Below are 25,161 nucleotides of genomic sequence, written 5' to 3' on the forward strand. Positions count from 1 at the left end.
GGATGCTCTCATATTTGCATCTTTCTGAATTGTGGACCCTGCTACAAATACAAAGTTCTCAAAGGTCCTGAGAAACAGGAGAGTTTTAGCTCTTTTGAAAGGTTCATAGGAAATGATGACTAAAATAATCAATTAAAAGATAGCTTTATAAATTAGAAATTCAGGATTTGCAGATGCTAACTACTATATATAAAATAGATAAACAACAAGTTTATACCGTATAGCACAGGGAACTATATTCAATATCTTACAGTAACTTATAGTTAAAAAGAATATGAAAACGAATATATGTGTGTTCCTATGTGACTAAAGTATTGTGCCGTACACCAGAAATTGACACAACATTGTAAATTAACTATACTTCAATAAAAATATATTTTTTAAAAAAGACAGCTTTAATCTGGCTTCCTAAGTTCACAAAATAGCATTTAAGTTGGCAAAGATCATACCTTTGCCACAAAATAACTGTACTATGGAGGGCAAGATGACAAACTCCTGTTCTCATTAAATACGCCCTGAAGACTCTTAGCATCACCAACTGCAGGCAGACGGTGCAACCAGGGTCCTGTTACTACTTTCTACTTTTATCTCTGAAGGGCAGAAAGACTGGAGTGCTACTCTGAAATGCATACAGATTTACCCAAATCCAGACAGCTAGTTCTAAAATTTCATATCTGTATTTTAAATGTCATCTTCTCTTTCCCCATAAGCTTCCTTATCAGTAACAGAATCCTAACAAGACCCGGTTTTAGAACATAAATGTTAGTGGGACCAACAAAGTGACTATGCTTCTCTGAGCAAACATACAAGTCAGCTGTGCCATGAGCAGACTGGGGCATTGGCAGGGCAATAGCGGAACCAGCTGGCACCCTCCCTTAACCAGGAACCTCCACTTCTACACTCACCCTCCTTCCCAAAGACAAGACAAAGTTATGCACAGGGATTAACCAACACACACACAAAAAAGATGTTCTTTTATTCTGATCTCCTTGGTTACCAATCACTGGGCAAAACTTACTGAAGCCATTGAAACCAAACAGTTAACAGTAGACTAAATATTTTAGTGATTTTAAAATTTCAAAAGGATTTGAACCAATAATAACAATGGGTTGTGATTAGAATAAAGCAGAATAAGTATTAAGATGCTTGAACAAATAGTCTATTAAGTATTTTTAAAATTTAATCACTAAATCGTATTTTTATGAGATTTTAAACACATAAATATCCCTAGAGTAGATGAATGCCTATGTTAGAAAGGTGTTGCTGTATCAATTCTATTTGCTTTCCCCTAAACATATTTAACATGCTGAGTTTGGGTAATTATTTTGAACTGTAACAATGCAGGAAACCCTCCTGGTTTGTCGTTTCATAAACTTGAATTTCACAGCAAGCACACAGAATGCCAAACCATGTACTTAATACTGCGGTTAGGCACATGTGATAATATATGAGAATGTAGACACATTGTCCAGGCATATACATCCTTTAGATTGATCATTATTCCAAACAAGAAACCTCTAGTAAGGTATTAATCTCTCCTGCAGTAGTTTGGGCTTTAGTTGAAAGGCCTGGGTTTTCTTCTACTCCTAGTGAGATATTCACAAATTTTAGTGTCTGAAGGGAACTCTGATAGCATCCTTCAGTTATGGGCAGCAACTCCTCCATTCACCATCAACCCATTTCAGATTCAACAGCATCCCTTACTGGAGAAGGTTTTAAAGAAGGTTTCTAGTTCAAGGTTCAAAGTTATACTGAAAATTTCCCAGGAAGACAATTAATATGCAAGAAATATAGACGTTAAAATCAGGAGGCCACTGTTAGTAAGAAAAACAACAAGTTAATAACATTCCATTTTGAGGAGACAAATAGAACCTGTTGGCTTGTTTTAACCCTTCATAAACCAGCCACAGCTCTCCATCCTCATTCAACTCATGGCAATCCAGAGCAGGTGATCTTCCATGCAAAAGGAACAACGATGCAAAACACAAAGGGATACAGAAGGGTGATGAGATGATGACAGTCAAGAGCAGCACATGGTATTTCACTATTTTATTAAGTCAACAAGGCTGTTTTTATTAATTACAGATGATTTTAAGACATTACCACAAAAATTATTTTTGTTAATTTAAAAAAATGGATAACATGTAATATCACATGTAAATGGGCTGGAATTAAAATAATCAAGGATCTAGAGCTATTTTTCCTGCAAAATAATAAATGACTAAAAAGGTGAGAAAATGGTTCTGTTTTTAACACTTTATCCAGCTAGCAGAGTGATCTTACATGTCACATACTATGTTAGAGACTAAACACAACGGTCATACACATGGAGAAGGAAAACCTCAGCTACTGCCTTCACGTGGCAATCTTCATAATTCATTTCAAAATGAAGTTTTAAGTCTTCTGGGCAGGAATTTGTTTCAGCTTAATAAAATCTGGTTTTGTATTTTTAAAATTGTTCTAAAAATTCTTATAGGAGTAACTTATAAATAAGAATATGTTCAAGTTCTCAGCTTTTATGATACAACTTTTAAAAGACATTTTGTGTCAAAAATTAACTTTAAGACCCAGGGAAACTGATTTATATTAGAGGTGTGACACATTTTATGAATAATGTGGATAATTTACAAATAAAAAAGACAAAATTAGTTATAGGTTTTTCCCTATCTAGGGTATAAAAATTATATATTTGAGTGTTTGCCAAGTGTCAGACACTGTTCGACATCCTCCCACATATATTACCGCATTTATTACAGTGACAGTTCTCCCAGTAACCCAACACGTACCACACTGCAGGAGGCACTGAGGCTTAGAAGTAAGCTACCTGTGGAGGTCACACAGCTGGCAAGCAGTGGAGCCCAGGCTATCTGCTTCCAGAGGCCAGGTGCTCACTCCTCTTACTAGACTTTTGTCATTGATTCATGTTTACATAAAACAAATTTCAGAGAATGCTCTTCTATTTCTTTCCATCTGCTGTCTCTCTCCGGAGAGTTGATTTATCTACGTGGTCTCAATTGTATTATTATATGCTGATGACCTCAACATTTATATCTCAGCCCACACATCTCTCTTGTTCCAGATCTATATTTTCAACTGCCTAATGAATTTCTCTCCTTGGATATCTTCCTAGCTCATTAAATATTTGTAAATCTACTGATCATTTCCTGTACTTCTCCCCATCCCAGACCCAGGATCACAAAATGGCATTACTATATCCAATCAAGTATCCAAAGGAGACACTGCAGTCACTTCATGATTCCTCCCCCATCCCTCACCCATTGACATACAACACACTGCAAAGCTATCACTTCATCTTCTTACGTAGCTTTCAAAGTGTCCCATTTCTCTCAATCCCAACTGTCACTAACTAAGTCAAAGTCACTATAATGAGTCATTCAGTTATGGTAATAACTTCTTGCTGGTCTTCAGGCTCTCAGCCTTGTTCCACTACTATCCATCCTCTAACATAAAAGCCAGGGCTAGCTTTCTAAATTTCAAACCTCATCATATCATTCTCCTACTTAAAATCTTTAAACAGCTTCCACTGTCGTTGGAGTGAAGTCCCAATTCTCCTGGCTGAATCCCCAAAAGCCTATAAACTCTGTGAAAGGAAGACCTGCATTTACCTTGCTTACTGCTATATTCCCAGTGGGAATGAAGTCGGCATGTAATACGTATCTGGTGATAGAATAGTTGGGTGGATGGATGAACAATGTAATACAGCTCTTTCTATACTAACACACTCTTAGATATAAGATATGCTTATAATTTGATTCATCAATTTAAATTTAACTTAACCAAATACTTTTATAAGCATTCTCCACTCTTGCCCATAAAAGACGATAACAAGTACCTTACATTCTGCATGGCAATACTCTGTAGTTTGTGAAGTATTTCTGTGTACCAATCCTGATATTGAGCATCAGACCTAAATGTACACTGATAATCTTTGCCGTCATGACTGGCCATGCTCTTCTAAGCATGTAGTCTTGTAAGTTCAGAGTTTAATAGTCTGAAGGCTCTGTTGGGAAGCAGGAGTGGTAAGAAGGCCAAGGCATCCTCAAAATGAGCCTTTACTCTGTCATAATCTTAGTTAAAGGGAAAGCTTTTGGGAAAGTTCAGTCATTAAGTAACTCTACAAATCCTGCACTCTCAGTCAGCCCACCCCAAGGCTCTTAAGAACAAGCTAAATGCTGACTACAACTTCATTCATGTTTAGCGTAAATGAGATGACGCCAGTTAGGATTATCTCAAAACACCTAAGGAAACATGACAAAAAGTTGGTCTCAAATATGAGGATCCCATCCTAGAAGTCATGGTACCCATCTAGAATCATGGGGCCAACACTGATGTGATTTCAGGTACTTCATCACTTCTCTTGACGCTAAATTTCAATTACTGAAAGCTTCAGTTGCCCCTACAAATCTTCACAAATAACCATTCTGAATAACAAATGAAGGTGACTACCCAAAACAGTCCAACAGTGAACAACTGATTTCTTTCTCAAGGTAACTTCTCAAGGCCAACACTCTAAATATACAGAAATATAGTTCCTTGATGTAAAGAACATTTCCCTTTCCATCTCTCATCTATAATGTTACCTTATATTATAAATGAGATTTTCACTGGAAATACATTAGAAACCTTGGATTTGCTTTGAAGGTCAGCTGATGTCTAAGAAAGCAGTGCACAACACTTGGATTTGTACAAGGGGCTAGCTTGAGGATTAAAGACCAACATGATGAAACCAAAACGAATAAAAGAAAGATCAACTTACCTGTTTGTTTCTTTCAAACCAATATATGCTTGTGCTATTTCACCTTTATCTTTCATTTTCTGTACATCTTCTAAAAGTATTGTGGAATCTGTCATCGTATTCTGAAGGGGGAGAAGACACATTTCCACATTAAGACAACTCAAAAGCTTTGGACCACAGACAGCATTTTTCTTTACTCCAGAATAGGGGGTTTCCATGTTCCACAACACTGTGCCCCACCAGAGCTTCAGTCCTACCCCGGCGCAACTACAGAGGAGACTGAGGCACAGGCACTGAGAGAAAGAGGCATTTTCAGTCTCTCTCTTGGGAATCCCTAATGCTCTACTACAAAGGTGGTACAATTCTAGAGTAAATAAAATCACTGATGGGTCATGTGTGTTTTACACTATGTGAAATATATATACATATATATATATATATATTCAGTGTCCTTGCTTGGTTATTGTTCCAATGCTGTGTATATGCTTTTAAATATATATCCATATATCTATGTATCTATATCTGTAAGTATAAAGTACATAGTATATAGGCAATAATACTGAGCAAAGAGTCAATGGAATATACAAAGCTATCTTTCTACTACTTATGGACCAATTATAATAAAACAAATGCTCTAATAAACACTAGAAGTTTAACATAAAGCTCCTTTTTCTATTAAAAACTCAGTATACAAAAAGTAGTGTTTAGATGACATGCTTCAGCAAAATTAAGTTTTTTTCCTCACATCTTTAGATATATATAAACGGGAAGGATTTAGCTCCTTGTAAATATCTACCATCTGCTGTTATTCAGTTCTTTTTTCCTCTCTCACAGTAGAGCATGGTACATAAGCTTTTGAAATAAACATCTGGCAGGTCAGAATTACTAACGATTTTTATGGAAAAGACTTCTCTGCTAACATTTTTTTCACTTTTCCTTTGTGGTCTAATCTGTCTGACAACCAATGTAATTTCAAAATCTTGCTTCTAGTCAGCCACTCTCTCTCTCTCTTCTAAGCCGGGGCAAGAACAGACAATAAGAACAACTGCTCTGTAGCCTCTAAAGAATAGTACACTTTAGGGCGGTGGCCATACCTCAGTGGTAGAGCGCATGCTTAACAGGCATGAAGTCCGGGGTTCAATCCCCAGTACCTCCACCAAAAAAAAAAAAAAAAAAAATAGTACACTTTAGAACCCAAGGGGCCCATTCTATTTGTCTAAATAGTATACAGCTGATCCTTTAGTCAACATTTACTCTAAAGCCGGGTCTCACAGAGAAGTTGAAATAACAGAATACACTTCAAATACCATGATCTTAGAGACCAGTTCCAAGATAAGTTTAATGCCAGTTAGAGACCCACAAATAGTTGCTTTTGAATTTCAAAGTTTATAAGAAACATACTTTAAAAAAAAATCTCACTTTTATCCTAATGCTGTCCTTTTGTGACTTTATAAATGCACACTTAGAGAAGACAAAACATAATCTGATAAAAGCTATAAACAAGAGCCTATATTTTACTGAATTTTTAAAATCTTTACTATAAACACCACATACAGCATTTCTTCAATAAAGTTTTATAAATATTTGAGTGCACATTTCAAAAAAGAAAATTTCTTTTTTCTGTTTTATTGAAAGGCAGACAATCTTTTTGTTCTATTCAGGGCCACACTGGGATTTTTAAGTTTTAAATAATAATTCAAAGAATCAGTTTCTATAATAAATAATGCTACATGTATTCTCTGTTACCTGAGGATCTACACGAGGTGGTTTTGAACTTTCAGTGAACAAGGTAACTTGATCTAATGAACTAATCCACAGGAAAGGTGGTAGAAAGCAGCCAGTCCTTCCCTTACTCAGCCTACCTTAGCTAAGAAGCAGTAGCAGGGGCATGGGAGCAAACTTGGACTGCCGGCACTGGGAATGTCCTGACTCACTGCTCAAAGCGTCTCCACCAAGACAGTGACCAGAAGTTCTGAAAGGGTTGCACCATGTAGGAAAATCCCACCCTTCCCAGGAAGGGTGTGCTGGGCTCCTCAGGCTCCTCCTCGCCCTTGGCCAACAAACCCACAGCTGGTAGAAATGAGTGCGGGAGAGCCTGTGCTTCCGGCATGCTCCAAGTTAAGGGCTTCCCCCCCTCACTTGAGGATGTCTTCCCAGAACTCACTGTGAGTCACAGATCTGACTGTCAGCTAGAAGTCATGGAGGCCTCTCCATGATCCAGACCAGAGCCTATGGCATCCATTATCTTCCCACTGACCTCTCAAATAGGGAGGAGTCAAATAGGAAATTACCTTGTAAATATCAAAATAGACTTGGAGGCCAGAAAGCATCAGTTGCATATATTGGGGCAGACTTATAAACTATTAGGATTAAATAAAAGTATTTACTAAAATTAAAAAAAAATTATAATTACCTTGTCATCCTGAAAATCACAAGTCAGCAAGCACAAAAAAAACAAGAAAAAACACAAATGGAGAAAACAATAAACCCTTAGTTTCATAAATAAATTCCATCAATGAGTCCCCATCAGAACAGATAAAAGCGAACTATGAAAACAACTGTGACTTTTTCTCCTAAAACCAACCTGGTAAATAAATCAGTATCCACAGAACCGGCATGAGGTGCACAGGAATATATATTTATGTAATGGTATCTCTTAATTCTCAGGAACAAGCTCTTAAAATTTTTTTGAGTTGTTTTCATTTTTCTAATTATAAAGTATTGGTGAGGATGTGAGAAAATGACCCTCCTGTTAATCTATCTGGGCGAAATTCTTATCCTAGGTCTAGGAGTTCTAGTAATGCCTTGATAGGTCACGGGTCTGAGTGAAGCCTCCCAGAATACTTGTGGAGGCGAAGCAGGCAAACTAGACGTGGCTGGGCTGGATCATTATCTGGCTCACGATGTCACTCACCACTGCCCTGCAAAGAAATTGTGAAATGACAGAAATGCAGTGGGACCTATAGTCCTAGGTTTGAAAGGTCTTAATCAGTGTCCTGGGCAATTTTCCTAAGACAGAATGAGCTGATGCTATGTGCAGGCTGGGAGCTTAGAGAGCAGGGACCTTGATTAGATGGGGCCAGCCCATTAGGGGCTGGAGAGAAGCTGTCACCTGGAGCATGTGAGATGGGTGGGTGAGAGTGTGTGATACCAGAACTATGTGAGCTGGATTGTTTTTAATATCCCTTTTTCATTTTTCTTTTTTCTTTCCATTAACTTTTATTAAAGTTTCCTGTGAGAATACCAGTTCTCACAGGGAACCAGGGCAAGGAATCCTAATTTTGGACTCTGCTCCAGCTAGCATGCAGAGGAAGCCTTGTCTCTCGAGGACAAATCACAGTGGTTGTCATGGGAACCAAATGGAGCCAGCCTCTGGGAAGGTGAGATGCACAGGGCTGGGTCAAAGGAGAGAGTCCCCTTCTGGAACCCTTCTCATTTCAGACTTAAAGGGTGTGCAATGTGTTTTAAAATAAGGAAGTCCATTTTTTTTAACATAACTCCACTTATTACTGGGATTTACCTGCCTCCCTCCCCAAGGCTGTTGAGTCAGATATCTTGTTTCCAGAATTGGATATTTTCAGGATCAGTGCTGATCCCAGGTGTGAGCTGCCGTTATCAAACACAAATGTTATGTGCCAGGCTGGGTATCTTAGTCCCATGCAGAACCACCATTTCCAAGAGAAGTGCTCTCAGATCTTGCAGGCATCCCATTCATTATATATCACAGTCTTTTAAAAATTGGATTATATTGACATACAACATTGCATTAGCTTCATTTGTACAACATAGTGACTTGATAGTTTTACACATTATGGAATGATCACCAGGATAAGTCTAGTTAGCATCTGTCACCATATAGAGTTATCACCATGTCACTGACCATATTCCCTATGCTGTACATTACATTCCTGGGACTTGTTTTAACTGCAAGTTTATATCTCTTAATCCCCCTCACCTATTTCACCCAACTCCCTTCCCCCTTCCTCTCTTGCAACCACTAGTCTATTCTCTCTATCTATGAGCCTGCTTCTGTTTTATTTTTTAGATTTCACATATAAGTGAAATAACATGGTATGTGTCTTTCTCTGTCTGACCTACAGTCATTTTTTTATGTGGCTTGTTGTGCAGCTGGGATACTTCATTCCCTAATTCTTGGTAACACTTTGATGCATGAACATGGGCAGAGACACTGACCAGGTTTCAAGATGATTACTCAGACTCCCTCTGATGTCAAATGACAAAAAGGCCCATTTCTCACCAACACATGGCAGTGTTGGATCTCAAGTTTCCAGAGGGCAGGGAAGGACTTCAAAGGGCCGTCTATCTCCTCCAGTATGGATACTTTCTGTGCAATCACTAAACACAGCCCCTCCCTGCTGAGACAGCTCCCATTATTAAAGAGAACTCCCTGGAGGGAGCAGAAATCCTCTCCCCGTAAATTCTATTCACTGATCTCATTTCTAACCTTTTCATATGCCACCTCTCTGGTTAAACAGGCTATTTTCAACAAATATTTTTAAACTGTATTTAATGTTTTCCCATAGCAAGACAATTAATGAATCTTTGTATTTAATAGCATTTTATTTTTGATCAGAATTTATCATGGCCAGATTACTACAAAAATATTAATTTCAAAAGCCCTTTGCTCATGAGTGAGGGGTCAAACTTTGGAGAGCATTTAGGATTTCACTTGCTTTTTGCTCACTTTCATTGGTATTTGCAATAGTTTTAAAACAACACTGAGTTTTTTTTTTTTTTAATGATGATATCCTCAATTAGACTAAAAACGCTCCTAAGTGTTTGCTTCATTATAAATTGGAGGGCAAGGACAGGAAGAAAGAGGCCAGTCCCCAAACACCCTCTTTGGCCACTTGCTCAAGCTTACCTTGGGTTGGATGGCCTCTTTCTGGCTCACCAGCTGAGACCTCAAGATGAGGACTTCTTCCTTGCGGACATCGAGCTCCTCACTCACAGAGGTCAGCTGCTCCATGAGGACTCGGTAGGCTGGTGCCCCTGGAGCGGTCACCTCTGGGGCACTTTTCTCACTAAGGGCCTTGCGTAACTCATTCAGTTCATTTTTCAGCTTCTTGTTTTCTGATTCTAGTTCTTGACGCTGTATGAAGAGACAAAGAATAGTTCATCACTGTCATCCTCAGCTTTACATCGGAATGCTTATCTTCTCCAGAGATAGCAGACGAATTCTGCTGGAAAAGATCCTCAGAGCTACCCTAGTGATGGGCTCCCCTGGTTCTACTGGGAACCCTGCTCTGCAAATTAAGAAAGTCAACATCGAGTGGAATTGAGCAATGTGAATGGCAGTGTGGTTCATCAACCCAAATTCCAGGGCCACATTTATTCCAGGCCTGCCCAGGGTGTGTTCACAGGCCTGGAGAGACTGCTGAGTCCCAAGGGGTGAGTTTAGCCCAGTCCTAAGAAGCCCAGGTTTTTTATGGATAAATATAAGGGCAAGTATAAGGGTCCAGCTGGTCAGGTTATTTGTAATGAATGGCCCACCAGAGCAGATCCCTGAAATCTTGAGTAATATCCTCTATTTGCTTTGTAAAGCAGAAGGGAAAGACCACTGAAATTTTAGGCTTTTAACTTCTAATAAAAAGATTACGTATCATTTAAACTAATAAAATTCTCTATAGTGTTTTGATAATAACAAACAATATACTTCTGAAACTTCTTTCCCGTGTGACATGCTTGTGAAGCTGCTGGCAGAAGCCTTGGGAAGTGGGAGGACAGGATGGCCACTTCTTCCTTCATCCAGATGGACACACACATCCTTTACCCTCTCTACACCTCCACATACTACCGGCCATCCTCACGTCACCAGTTAGCGCTGTCCTTTGTATGCTCTACTCAAATGGGAACCCAGGACAGAGTTCTGACACTAAACACTATTTACTGACACTAAAATACAATGTCAGAGGAGACTGGCTGGGAAATAGTGAAGCAGACAGGCATTTAAGAGCACCATGCTGATTTATCTAGCACATGGCCTTAAGGCCTTATGACAGTGCAAGTGAGACAATTCAGTGTAATGATAAAATATTCTACTGTTTCTTCCAGAGAAGCACTCTTGGTTTTGTAGCACATCTCAGAACTTTGAACCTGTTATAGTAAGACTAAAGTCCTTGTTTTCTTCTAGTTTAAGAATATATAACCCTTTCTTTCATGAATTAATCCATTCTTATGTGAAAATGAATGCTCCTTCCTATTTCCAATTTCCCATCAGCTGGTAATCAGATTTGCATTGCTCATTTCTGCAACAGGAAACATGAATGTCTTTACTTTGACACCTAAGTGCTGATGCAGGGTTTCCTGAACTTTAATGTGCATCAGAATCACCTGGAGGACAGATGGCCCGGCTCCACCCTCCAGAGTTTCTGATTCAATAGGTCTGGCTTGAGGCCGACACATTTGCATTTCCAACAAGTTTCAAGGTGATGTTGATGCAGCTGGTCCAGGGACCACATTTTGACAAACACTAAGCTAATTGGGGATTTTGTGATCTGGGCTTCATTTTTAACGTACTATAGAGAATGTTTTTACTTGTCTACTTTTGTGTGAGGCAGGCAGAGGGAAAAGATCTGGAGATCAGATTCCACCCCATTCCTTGGCCTGTCCCATCCCATCCCATCACATTCCCTTCTTGTATGACCATATCATCGTTTGGTCTTCTAGAAAGAGCAGAAAAGGCAATGGAGAGACAACCCTTTGCCGCCACCCTTTTCTTTTCCCACAGACATAAATACTACCCAAGTAGTACTTCCACTGAAGGAGCGAAAGATTTATCATGTCATAATTTAGGAAGGGTAAAAGGGTCCTTCAGGGTATTTTAAAAGTAAATATTATATTTGGGGGTAAAAACTAGTTTTCAAACAAGTAATGATAGGAACCTAGGGTGTTTAGGAAGATTCCTATTGTCTGGAGACCTGGATTCAAAATCAGATTTTACCAACTGGTAGTAAACATCTTAACTGTTCTAAACCTCAGTTTATTCATTTTTGAAAAGGAAATTAAAAACTTATCTCAGAAGTTGTGGCAATGACTAAATAAGATACAGTATAAACAAAACTTTTCAAACTGTAAGGTAAATGCAAAGTCTTATCAGTCAGGAGTTTATTAAGTATCAGTGGAAGTGTTCTAACTATCTTCAGGGGAAGGAGCTGATCAAGGAACTACAGCTTTGGTCAGGGTACTGGACAGACATTCTCTATACCAAGGTGCCATACAGCCTGGAGAGGAAGCACTGATCAGCAGTTCTGGACTACAGGACGTGGGAAATTCACAGAAGACAGGGTCCTATTAACGTGCATAAATTATGTCCCAAATCACAATATTAGGAAATAATATATCCAACTAGACTTAAAGTAATATTACTGAAAACAATGCAAAACTTCATGACAATTTAGAGAGACCCCAAGAATTCTAAAATATACCTAAAAGCTTTAAAGTAATGAGTTTCCTTGTGTTGTTTTGTGGCTTTTCTAATCTTTAGCCATTCTAGACTATAGTCTGCAAAAGCAAAAAAGGTTTAAAAATTGACATGAACAGAAAATATATGAGAAGAATACATTTAAGACTAATAAACTCATTAGTAACCTAGGAAACTTAAAGCTGGGGGTGACTTGATAGCTGACAATCTGATAGTTCAGACTTCGAGGAGCTCAAAATTTTGATTCTGGAAAGCAGAAGAAGGAGCCAGGTGGGGCACAGCGTGCTCTGAATCAAGGGATGGGACCTTTTATTTTCCTCCCTTTAACTACATTTCTCATGTTACCCAAGATGCTTTGTATTTCAGGAACTACTGTTCCTAACCAGTGCCTTTTCCTGTGCTCATCTGCTCTGGTCACACAGTGGCAGCTCATCCCTGTCCAGTTAGATGTTGGCCTTTAACTATTAAGAAGATATAACTTCCTACCTCCATCCTCCTCCCTCCAATTATTTTTTAAAGGGTATGCTAGAATGTTTCTTCTCTGCAAACTAATACCTAGCTATCTTTCTCTACAGACATATAGTTTCACTGGGGTTTGGTGGTTAGAGCATGGGGTTTGGAACCGGAGAAACCTATGTTCAAATCCTGTTCCTGTCAGTTTCTAGTGGGGTCACCTTAGGTAAGTTACTTATATTTTTTAGCATCAATTTCTTCATCTATAAAATGGGTAGAATGCTTACTTGCAGGATTGTTGCTAAGAATTAAAGCATATATGTAAAGTGCTTGTATTTAAAAGGATGACGATGAGAGTTGCCAACATGTGGTGGGTACTTAGTATGTGCTGGGCAATGTTTTAAGCAGCCTACACGAAATACTTCATATAATTCTACAGACAGTTCCGTGAGATAAATATTATCATTATTCCCATTGTATAGATAAGAAAACCGAGGCACAGAGAGGATGTATAACTTCCATAAGGCTACATAGCAGCAGATCTGGCATTTGAACCCAAGCAGTCTGACACTAGGGGCTATGTCCTTTACTACCTTCTCTAACCTCCAATGGCAGCTGCTGCTCCTTCTGCTTAGACTGAACTCTAGCTTGTATGAAAGAGAATCCAAAAAAGGAAACAAATCAAGGCTAGAAGTAATGCCTGAATAAGGCTTAAGCTAGGGCCTTCAGTGGCCTTAAGGACGTTCTCTGAGAAAAAGAGGCACTGAGTGGGTCTCTTGCCAAAACAAGATATTCAAAGTCTTGGGCAGGAACTTCCCATTACCTTGAGTGACTCATATTCTAGTTCAGCACCTCTGATTTGTGGTTTTTCTTCTTCCTAAGGAAAAACACAGAGTTAAAAAAACCTTGTAAATAAGTAGTTATATTTTAATTGTCACATTTTTACTCTTAGACTATTTCCTTGCTCTGCAGAAACAGTGGGGAGAGTTTAGCCCTCATTACTTGAACCAAATGCTGCTTGGCTAAAGTACTGCTAGACTGAGTTTCCACTAAAGAAGAGACTGTAAAACTCGCTTTGCCACGGCCCGCGGGTGGGAGAGCGCCACGCACCTTTGCCTTACTGCGGAGCATCTGCTCCTCCTTGCGGTCCAGCTCATCCTGCATCACCTGCTTCTCCTGCTCCAGCTCTGTGACCCGCTTCTGGAGCTTGAGGAACAACGACATGTCCAGAGGCACCTTCTTCTCACTTGGTTCCTAAACCCCAGATATCATGATGGTCAAGATGATTCAGAAGATGTACAAGCCAACGAGAAAATGATCAACAGCCAGACAGAGAAACAGGCAAACTTACAGGAGAAATAGAAATGCCCAAAGAATAAACAAATAACATGTCCAATCAGCTAATAAATGGAGAAATGCAAATTAAACAATGGTGATGTACTACTTTTCCCTTATTAGATTGGCAAAGACTGAAAGGATTAATAAGGCCATGTATTGGTATCATGGTCTTATATGATATTATTGGAAATAGAGGTAAGCCTTTTAAAAAGGCAAGTCAGCTGTGTTTGTTAAGATTTAAGTATGTATAGCCTTTAACCTAGCAATCTTTGTTTAAGAAGCAATTCTACAGAAATACACAAATACACACAAAATATATGGGAAAAGGTGTTCACTGCAGCATTTTTAGTAACTGCAAAAAAGTGAAAAGAACCTGAATGTTGGTCAATAGAAGAACTGCTTAAATAAATTATGGTATAGTCACACTCTGAAATACTTAATAGTTGTTAAAAAGAATGAGGTGGATCTACATGAGTATATAAATTGTTCTAGATAAAAGTATTAAGTGAAATACACAAGCTGCAGTACAATATTTATATTATGATCTTATTTTTGTTAAAAAAAACACATGACTTAAATATAACTAGCAAAAGGCATACAAAAATCTAGAAGGCCATCAATGGTTATCTTAGAGAATGGGAGGTACCGTGGGAAAGTTTCACTTTCTACTTTGTACATTTGTACATTTGAATTGTTTACAATGAGCATGTACTAGTTTTGTGATTAGGAAAAATTATTTTTGAAAAGGTGAAATACTAGCATAAATATCCTGAGGTCAGACACAGAGAAAACTAAAAAAACAAAACTCAGATAGCCCTTAATAAAATGAAAGGTAACCGAGTAGCATTTTAAAAGCATGTTAATTGGTTCTAAAACAGAATCACAGTGAGAACTATTAGGATAAAGATACACTAACAAAGGTAAGTAGAATGAAAAACTAACCACCATCATGGATGTTTTGAGCGTGTCATGATTGTTTTACCTTGTTACTTCAGGTCTGAACTTTTAATAAGGTAAGAAGAGAAAGAATTGTATCTTTAGATTTAATGGAGAGGATAAAGAGTCTCTTTTTGTAACAGAGAGAGAATGGTAATAATAACTTATTTATTTAATTAAATAGTCAAAGTATAATTCTTAACTGATCAGTAAATATTATATATCCAACTGTCAATTTAAAAAATTTCTTTCTCTGACATAAAAGCAAAGTAAGCTTGTATAGAAAACTTAAGAAATAAGAAAAGTACAAAGAAGGAAAGTGCAGGTATAATCTCATATCCAGAGAAAACCCACAATGTTTGTCCAGTCTTTTTCCTATAAACTTAAAGAACTGGAATAATATTTTCATCATAATTATGTTTTATCTTTTAAAATTAGGTTTGTATTCTAATTATTTTCCAAATTTACAATATATTTGAAAACAATTTTTAATGGCTGTATTGACATGTGTACCACCATTTGCTCATCTTACTGATGAGCATTGAGAGTGTTTCTAATTTCTTGCTATTGAAATATGTTAAAATAAACATCCTAGAACGTACCTATCTAAACATTAACATTTTTAAGTATATTAAATTGTTTGGGCCTGTTTATACTTGCATCAGCAACCACCATCTTTCTTGGAACAGCAATGACTGTTATCATTAAAAAAAAAAAAAGGCTCAGCTGATAGGTCAGTAGTGGTATTTCATTACTGTTTTCATTTACATTTCTTTGCCTTTTGATGAGATTGAATAATTAGCATATTCATTAGCATTCTTTGGTCTTTTGTGAACTCTTAGCAGGGCCAAGTTCAGTATTATTCAAGTTCTGAAAAAAACACCTAAGAAGAATGAACTAAACTAAGAAGTGGGGCATTTATAGGCTGTCAGGGTCACTTATCTACAAGCTAGTTAGACCTGGACTTTTTCTTACCATCCACTTTTGTAATGCTCAACAGTAAGAAAAAGTTTAGGTATATGACCTTCACCATAAAATCTGTCCTGACTTAGCAGAACAGAGGTACCATCCGGCCTGAATATGAAATTACTACGGAATTTCAGTCATGTAAAAACTCATTTCTATATATCCCACAAATACTTCTATTTTAGTTCATTTATAATGTAAACATTCCATCAAATGTGTTTTAATGTTTGTTCATCTATTAATGATGTGTCCCTGAAGTTTTTAATTATTTAATCCCTTTTTATGCCATAATAGAAGCCTTCATCCTATGAATGAATATAATAGTTCACTCATTTACCTAAACTGTCATCACTTGGGGATCATTCTTCTCAGCCGCGAGTGGGCATTTTTGTTGAAAAAGGAACCCTCTTATTAAAATGGGGTGACTCCTTAGATATCAGCTAATACTACATAAAGAATTGTTTAACTGCTGTAGATAAGCACAGAATTCTATAGATAGGAATATTAAGGTAGGAGACAGAACACAAACTATAACATTTGACAACTGCAAAATTATTTGAGGCATAATGATTGGTAATGATTTAAGAGTGCTCTGAATGGTGACCATTCTTATCCCTAATGACACGGACAGTTAAATAGATACTGTCCCCTCTACACCAAATGCATGAGAAGGAAGACTGGACCATCTGGCTCAGAGAAGAGTCTGGGGTTTTGTTTTATTTTCCTTCCTTTTTAAGGACTTTATCATCTGGGGCTTTTCCAAGAAAGTGGAGCTTTGGCTGAACTAAAAAACAACAGTCTCTCATTTGAGGAAAATCAGTTAGATAACAGAATGTATTTATAAAATTACCACCACAGGCCTGGCAGTCATCCTAGGATCATTGCTAACAAGAGCTGAGAAAGTTGCAGCGATGCTTTCCCTGGATTTGACAGGTGTGAGGGAGCTCGAGAGCAGAAGTGGAACTGAGATAATTAGTGCTACTAAGACAGGTGCCTGGCAGAGCAGGGAGAAGCAATGTTTCCAAGAAAGGAATCCTCAGACCACGAAGATGCTGGAGGTTTGGGAGGGATGCAAAGCAGGAGGAGCTGGTCGGTGCATTCTCCAGGGACTTCTCTGGAGCAAAGAAGGAGCCATCGTGGCTTGTGAATGCCAAACCACGGGTTTGGCAAACGTAGAGACACTAATTCTTTTTTTTTTTTTTAACATCAAATTTTGCTGGTTTTTGCTGTTACTATTACATGACTGAGGTTGGAATTCTGTGTCCCAAAACTGCCTATCTATTTTAATTTTTAAAAAATCAATTCATAAACAAGACTGGTTCCTTTATTTTCCTGGCACTGGATTCTAAAAGAGTTTCTTTAGAATATTACACATAGGAATTGAAAGTTTTCCTTTAGTTTATAAGGGGCAATTTGTAAACCTGGCAGGTTCAGAGGCAGGGGCAGGAAGAAATGCAAACCTGGAGGTCATAAGTAATTAGAAGTACAAAGGCACAGCCACAGTCGCAGTCTGATTCATCTCTCCTGCCCAACTTCCCTTTTGAGAATCAATCTCTTTTCCTATTACCAGTTGTATAGATTTCCATCTTTCAGCTCCTGACCACGCCCAGTCAGAACTGTAGCGTGGCCACTGGAAGCCTGTTTATCAGAGCAAAAACATTTACTCATTGAACACTTGCTATGTGTCACTGTTGCAAGTGTTTTGTAAAAATTAACTCATTCAATCTTCAAAACACCCTTACAAAGTAAGATAATAATAGCACCATTGCCTCACAGATGAGGAAACTGAGACACAGAGAGATTGAGCCTAACATCATGGGCACATTCCAAGGAAGAGAGTTACTGTAATCTGTCCCATGGTAAAGACAGCACTCCTAACCAAAGCCAGCCCCACCTCAGATGCATGCACTCAGTCACGAGGAACCAGTACGACTAGTTCGGTGAACAGCCTTCCTCATCACTGAGAGAAGACCTCCAGTTCATGACCTGCTGCTGGTGGTCAGTGCGTGTGAAGGGCAGTAACAACATTCTAAGATCTGCCTGTGATTTCTGGAGTATAATTCATACTTCATTATTTAAAAAAAAAAATGAAGAATGTACTAAATCTCACTCTAATCTATCACTTAACTTGAAAAAAGACTTAACAGAAAACAAGTGAGAATTAGAAATGAAAAGTTACTCCTCCCCTCAAATCTGCAAGAATTTGAGGAAAACTTGAAAAGAGCAGAAACTCTGACAAAAAAAAAATGTTGCTAGTAAATATTAGGTAAAGCATGCAAGAGTTTTTGAGTTTAAAAATGTAATGTTCTCAATCAAAACTACCAACAAGAGGCCTCTTTGCCCTGAGTCCAACACAACACTATCTGCAGCAAACAACCCTCTTTGTCAGGCTTCTCCCTCCCAAGCAGGAGCTGCTCAAGTGGTGCTACACTGACCTGAAAAGTTCATAAACCCACTTCCTTCGGACTACGGGGAGTAAGTACTCCAATTGAGACAAACAGAACGCAACCCTAAAACCTTCATATCCGCTAGAGGCTCAGAAGTTATCATTTCAAATCTTCAAAGTCTGATTGTGTGGTAGCCTCCAAAGACAGCCACCAACGATTCCTCCCAACACAAACGACTCTCCTTTCATTAAGAGCTGGAGTCTGTTCCCCTCCTTTGAATGGGTGCTGGCTGTGGACTCTGCTTTGACCATAGAATGTGGTGGAGCTGACACTGTGCCAGTTCTGGGCCTGGCCCTAAGAGGCCTGGCATCTTCTGCCCTTTCACCCTTAGAACACACTCACCACGCTGCTTAAGAGGGGACCCACGTGGAGAGGCCCAAGGAAGAGAACCTCACACCCAGCTGAATGCAGGGAGGCACTCCAATCAACACCATTGGGCAGGGGGGAATAGGGGGCAGAAGAACCACTCAGTCAAAACCCAAAGAATTGTGAGCAATAATAAATTCCTAGAGTGTAAAACCACTAAATTAGGGGTGGTTTATTGCACAGCAATAGATGACTGGAACAATCTTTGCCGTGCTACACACTGGTCGTACTGCTGTGTCAGTGGTTCCCAGACTAATGCCAGCTGCAGACAGAAATGGGGCTGGAGGACTGCAGTGTAGATCCCCTGGGTGGGAGGAGGGAGAGTGTGGAGGTCTGAACAGACAAGCCTCAGTTAGAATACCGGCTCCGCCACTTACTAGCTGTGACCTCGGGCCAGTAACTCAGCCCTCTTGTATGTATGATTCCAATGACATGACATTCCAACTATGTGACACTTTTTTTAAAAAATGAACAAAATGAGATGGAGAAACTTTTCATTCTTAAGTTAAACTAAGATAAGAAAGGAAAGAACCATTCAATTTTCTTCATCTGTTCTGCCAGAAGCAGTCTATTCCTGACTTGGCCATTTTCTAAGAATATGACATAAAAATAGATGGGTTGTACCTGAATTACCTATTACAGAAACTAATATTACATTTGAAAAGAAGATCAGAGAATTGGTCTGGAAACAACCTAACAAAGTCACTGGACTCTTGGAGTTACATTAATGTGTCATTTTGATCTCATACTATGTAACATAAAACACTAAGGCAGATTTATAAGCTGTTTCTCATGCATTTTTGTGGGAGGGAATTCGTTGGTAAAAACTGTCATCAGATAGGCAGCAGTTTTGCTAAACTCTTAGGCATTGGTACTTATAATATTCTAGGACAAAGGGATTACTTTTAAAATAATTTACCTCAGTCAGAAATAAATTCATGACAGGCCATATTTTTTACATATAGAATATGTTAAGGTGCAAAAGGGAGTTGCAAAAGGGGAAATTTGGTCCTCAAAATTACACTAAAAATCAAAATTAAAATGTCTTCTGACAAAAAATATATGCAATCAGTGTGTATGTACACAGCTAGTTAAGCACCTGTAAGTCATTTATGAAGAATAAGCAGTTCAAAACAAGTGTTATGTTGATGGACACATGGGGTCTGCTCTGGAATAGAAATGTTCTCTGTTAATAGCAGCATGCTCACACCCTACTTTTATTGACAGGTGTCTCAAAGGTACCTCGGTCCTTGATGGGATGTCTTCTGTTTCTGCAATTTCAGAGCTAAAGGTGTATTCAGACTCATTGCTACTGTGGGTGGAGTCTGTTCTCTTATGTCCAGGCTTAGGCACATTCTGCAGGACAAATAGGCAGAAAGAGTTAACACAACATAATTAAATAATTAAACCAGGCATAGTTAAGCCAGCGTTCACCTTAACTTGGTTCTAGTCTCCACTCACTGACTCGCTGTTCTCATGCCCATGTGGTCTGCTCCATCTTGACAAACTCCTACAGAAGAGTCACCTTCTGAGCTCCTCAAAGAAGGAGAAAGATGCACCAGGAGGGCATGGTGAGCACAGTCACAAAGCGAAATGCTCGAATGAAAACCATCTGTGATCCTTGGCAGAGTCCCCTTGGGTTTTTTAAGTTGTGAGTGGCCAGTCACACCGGGTGAGAGACAGGTATGATGCCTCCGCACCCAAGTTCTGACATCCGAGTTGCAATCAGATAAAACATAGGATATGTCTAACGCCAGCATAATCATTTTACTGCACTGCATGTGGGCATAAATGGTTAAAATAAAAGGAGGGGTAGGGGTTCCCACATAGGTGACTACAATTTCTATTAGTTTTATGCAGGAAGTTGAATCTCTGGAGTCAGCAGTGGGAAGGATTAGCGTGCAGGAGAGGTAAGAAAGCTGTTGAAGAATCCTGGGAAGATCCTTGGATTATGAATTCAGAAAGTCCAGGTGACACTTTTATGACATGTAGTACCTATGAGTTAGTGTTCAGAAAGCTTGTGGGGAACAGAATAAGAAATCACAGTCTTTTTCTTTCTGTAGGAGAAGAGATTAGAGAATGACTGGGAGGAAGAGGAATAAGAAGGCTGGGTTTGAGCCCCTCACTCCTAGAGAGCCCCAGCAGGAGAGGTGGAGAGGTTCAGTGGCCTGGATCTTGCAGGGTTACAAATCCTGAGAGCTTCAGAAAGGCCTCTGATCTTTCTGATCTGTCCACTTTCCTTGACTCCTTCCCAGGTGCAGGAAAAGAGCCAGAAGCCACAAAGAGCTTCTTTGCCTCTTTCCTCCCAACATCCAGGCTTATAGAAAACAAACTCATCTGTACAACCACAAGGAAGCCAGAATCCAGGGGCAGCTTTTCCAACAGCAGTGCATGAGGGTTCCCTTTTTTCTACATCCTTGCCAAAACTTGTTATTTGCTGTCTTTTTAAGAATAACCACTCGGACAGGTGTGAAGTAATATCTCATTGTGTTTTTAATTTACATTTCCCTGAAGATTAGCAATGTTGAACATCTTTTCATGTGGTCTGTTGGCCATCTGTATGTCTTCTTTGGGAAAATGTCTATTCAGGTTTTCTACTTATTTTTTAATCAGGTCATTTGTTTCTGATCTGAGTTGTACGAGTTCTTTGTATATTTTAGATAATAACCCCTTATTAGATATATTGTTTGCAAATATGTTCTCTGATTCAGTAGGCTGCTTTTTCATTTTGTTGATAGTTTCTTTCACGTGAAAAAAACTTTTTAGTTTGGTGTAGCCCCAGTATTCTTATTCTTTATTTTTGTTTTTGTTTCCCTTGTCTGAGGAGACAGATACACAAAAATATTGCTGAGACACGTGTCAAAGAATGTACTATGTTTTCTTCTAAAAGTTTTATTGCTTCAGGTCTTATTACATTTTAGGTCTTTAATCTATTTTGAGTTTATTTTTATAAACAGTGTGAGAAAGGAGTCCAATTTAATTCTTTTGCATGTAGCTGTCCAGCTTTTGCAACACCATTTATTGAAGAGACTGTCTTTCCCCCTTGTATTTTCTTGCCTCCTCCATTGTAGATTAACTGACCGTGTAACTGTGGGTTCATTTCTGGGCTCTATTCTGTTCCATTGGTCGATTTGTCTGTGCCAGGACCGTGCTGTTTTGATGACTGTAAGTTTGTGATACAGTTTGAAACCAGGCTGCATGATACCTCCTGTCTTGTTTTTCTTTCTCAAGATTGTCTTGGCTGTTTGGGGTCTTCTGCGTCTCCATACGTATTTTAGAGTTATTTGTTCTAGTTCTGTGAAAAATGCCATTCGTACTTTGACAGGGATCACACTGAATCCGAAGATTGCCTTGGGGAGTACTGTCATTTTAGCAATATTATTTCCTCCAATCCACGAGCACAGTATCTACATGCACAGTTTATTTTTTCATTTGTTTGCGTGGTCTTCAATTTCTTTCATCAGTGTGTTACAGCTTTCCAAGTATAGGTCTTCTGCCCCCTTAGTTGAAATTATTACTAGGTATTTTATTGTTTTTGATGTGATTGTAAATGGGATTTTTTAAAATTTCTTTTTCTGATAGTTCCTTTATTAATGTATAGAAACACAACAGATTTCTGTATATTAATTTTGTATCCTTCAACTTTACTGAATTCGTTTATAAGTTCTAATAGTTTCTTGGTGGTTTCTTTAGGATTTACTATATATGGTATCATATCACCTGCAAACAATGACAGTTTTGCTTCTTCCTTTCCAATTTGGATTCCTTTTATGTCTTTTTCTTCTCTAATTGCTGTGGCTAGGACTTCCAACACTATGTTGAATAAAAGTGGCAAGAATGGGCATCTTTGTCTTGCTCCTGATCTTAGAAATGCTTTCAGATTTTCACCATTCAGTATGATGCTGACAGTACATTTGTCATACATGACCTTTATTATGTAGAGGTAGGTTTCCTCTATACCCACTTTGTTGAGTGTTTTTTAATCATAAATGGATGTTGAATTTTGTCAAAAGTTACCCATTCTGCGGCTCTATGTCTTTTGATTAGAGCACTCAGTCTATTTACATTGAAAGTAATTATTGATAGGTATGTACCTATTGCCATTTTGTTAGTTGTTTTCTGTTGTTGTTTTTGTTTTGATCCTTTCTTTTGCTCTTTTCCTTTGTGATTTGATGACTATCTATAGTGCTATATGTTTTTTTTTGTGTGTGTATCTATCTATTATATGTTTGTGGTTACAATGAGGTTCACACAGACAACATATAATAATAATGATAATAATAATAATATCACATATGTGATTATTTAAATTTGATGATCTCAAGTTCAAACACATTGTAACAACCATGCAGTTTTAATTCCCCCTTCCACAATTAATGTTTTTGGCATCCTATTTTACTTCTTTTTGTTTTGTGTATCTCTTAACTACTTATTGTGGATATAGATGATTTTACTACTTTTGTATTTTAACCTTCCTATGAGCTTTATATGTGGTTGACCTACTACCAAACTATATGTTTACCTTTACTAGTGAGATTTTTCCTTGCATAATTTCCATATTTCTAGTTGTGGCCTTTTCTGCTTAGAGAAGTACTTTTAACATTTCTTGTAAAGCTGGTTTAGTAGTCCTGAACCCTTCAGCTTTTGCTTGTTTGTAAAACTCTTTTTGTCTCTCATTCAAATCTGAGTGATAGCCATGCTGTGTAGAGTATTTCTGGTTGTAGGATTTTTTGCTTTTATCATTTTGAATATATATGGTGCCACTCCTTTCTGGCCAGTGAAGTTTCTCCTGAAAGTCTGCTGATGGCATTATGGGAGTGCCCTTTTATGTAACTGGTGCTTTTCTTTTGCTGCTTTGAAGATTTTCTCTTTAATTTAAATTTATAATTTTTACCATTTTCATTATAATGTGTCTTGGTGTGGACCTATTTGGGTTGATCTACTTTGAGACTCTCTGTACTCCCTGGACCTGGATACCTGTTTCCTTTCCCAGGTTAGAAAAGTTTTAAGCCATTATTTTTCAAATAAGTTTGCTGCCCCTTTCTCCCTTCTCCTTCTAGGACCTCTATAATGCAAATGTTGTTATGCTTGATATTGTCCCAGAGATCTCTCTTAAACTATCTTCATTTTTTAAAATTCTTTTTTCTTTCAGTTGTTCTGAATTAGTGATTCCCACTACTCTGTCTTCCTGTTCACTAACCCATCTCTGTACCATCTAACCTACTGTTGACTCCTTCTAGTGTATTTTTAAAATTTCAGTTACTGTATTTTCAGCTCTGTTTGATTCTTCTTTATATTTTCTAACTCTTTGTCAAACTTCACACTGTGGTTCATTCACTCTTCTCCTGAATTCATCGACCATCTTTGTGATCATTACCTTGAACTCTTCATTGGGCAGACTGCTTATCTCCATTTCACCTAGTTTCTCTTACAGGGTTTTGTTTTATTCCTTCATTTGGAATATACTCCTCCATCTCCTCAGATTGCCTATTATTTATGTTTATTTCTGTGTATTAGGTAGATTGTTTATGGTTTCTGATCTTGGAGAAATGGCCTTATGAAGGAGACATCCTATGGGCCCCAGTCGCACACTCCCTTTTAGTCACCAGATCTGTATGCTCTAGGGGTGCCCCCTACATGGGCTGCATGGGCCCTTCTGCTGTGGCAGGGATGACTACGTGGATGCGCTGGTAGGTTGGGCTGGCTTCCAGCCCAGTTGGCTGCCAGCTCCTGCCTTGCGTGGTGACTGCCAGCCAACTGGTGGGCAGGTCTGTGTCCTCATGTGGCAGGCTTCATGGCTGAGGATGTGTCTCAAGGCTGATCTTGGCTTACTGATAGGTGGGCCAGTTTCAAGGGCAGCTGGATGGGGGGCTCAAAAGGACCTGGGGCTGGTGCCAGCCCACTTGTGAGAGGGCAAGCCTCTGGCACTAATTGGCAAGCAGGAGGACTCCAAGATGGCACTTGCCAGCAGCAATGTCCTTCATGGGTGCAGATCCCAAAAATGGCTGCAGCCAGTGTCTATGTCCCCAGTATGAGCAACAGTGGCCTCATGCCCTGCAGAAGGCTCTCTAAGGTTACAAAGGGGGTCTGACCCAGGTTCCTTTCAAATTACTGCCTCTGCACTGGGTCTTGGAGTGTGTAAGATTTTGTGTGAGCACTTTCTGAGCAGAGCCCATTCCCTATAGCCCTCTGGCTTTCTTGCACACAAGACCCACTGGCCTTCAAAGCCAGGCATCCGGGGACTTGTCTTCCTGGTGCAAGACCCTAGGGCTGGGGAGCATGATGTGGGGCTCAGACTCCTCACTCCTTGGGAAGAACCTCTGTAATTGTGTTTATCCTCCTGTTTGAGGTCACCTGCCTGGGGTGTGGGTCCTGACTATACTGTGTCTCCACCCCTTCTTCCCATCTTGTTGTGTTTCCTTTTTTTATGTATTTAGTTGTGTGAAATAGTTCCT

The 25,161-nt window shown here is 38.8% G+C and overlaps 1 protein-coding gene across 6 annotated transcripts in view; it reads right to left on the reverse strand.

Annotated features, from left to right (window-relative positions):
- Positions 1–25,161, reverse strand: part of MYO5A (myosin VA) — a 173,599-nt gene that overhangs the window by 30,619 nt on the left and 117,819 nt on the right. For 4 of the 6 annotated variants that reach the window (XR_012507666.1, XM_074366141.1, XM_074366144.1 and 1 more), the window contains 6 exons: positions 19,949–20,062; positions 13,764–13,907; positions 13,477–13,530; positions 9,642–9,869; positions 4,778–4,878; positions 1,873–1,953 (listed from right to left, as the gene is read on the reverse strand). Coding sequence is in view for 5 of the 6 variants with exons in the window: in XM_074366141.1 (XP_074222242.1) it covers positions 1,873–1,953; positions 4,778–4,878; positions 9,642–9,869; positions 13,477–13,530; positions 13,764–13,907; positions 19,949–20,062 (722 nt within the window). In the remaining variant the exon portion in view is untranslated. The remainder of the gene's footprint in view (positions 1–1,872; positions 1,954–4,777; positions 4,879–9,641; positions 9,870–13,476; positions 13,531–13,763; positions 13,908–19,948; positions 20,063–25,161) is intronic. The other 2 variants (XM_074366143.1, XM_074366142.1) reach the window with 1 other exon arrangement.

Source organism: Camelus bactrianus, chromosome 6 (genome assembly GCF_048773025.1).
Source record: "Camelus bactrianus isolate YW-2024 breed Bactrian camel chromosome 6, ASM4877302v1, whole genome shotgun sequence".
Lineage (NCBI taxonomy): Eukaryota > Metazoa > Chordata > Mammalia > Artiodactyla > Camelidae > Camelus > Camelus bactrianus.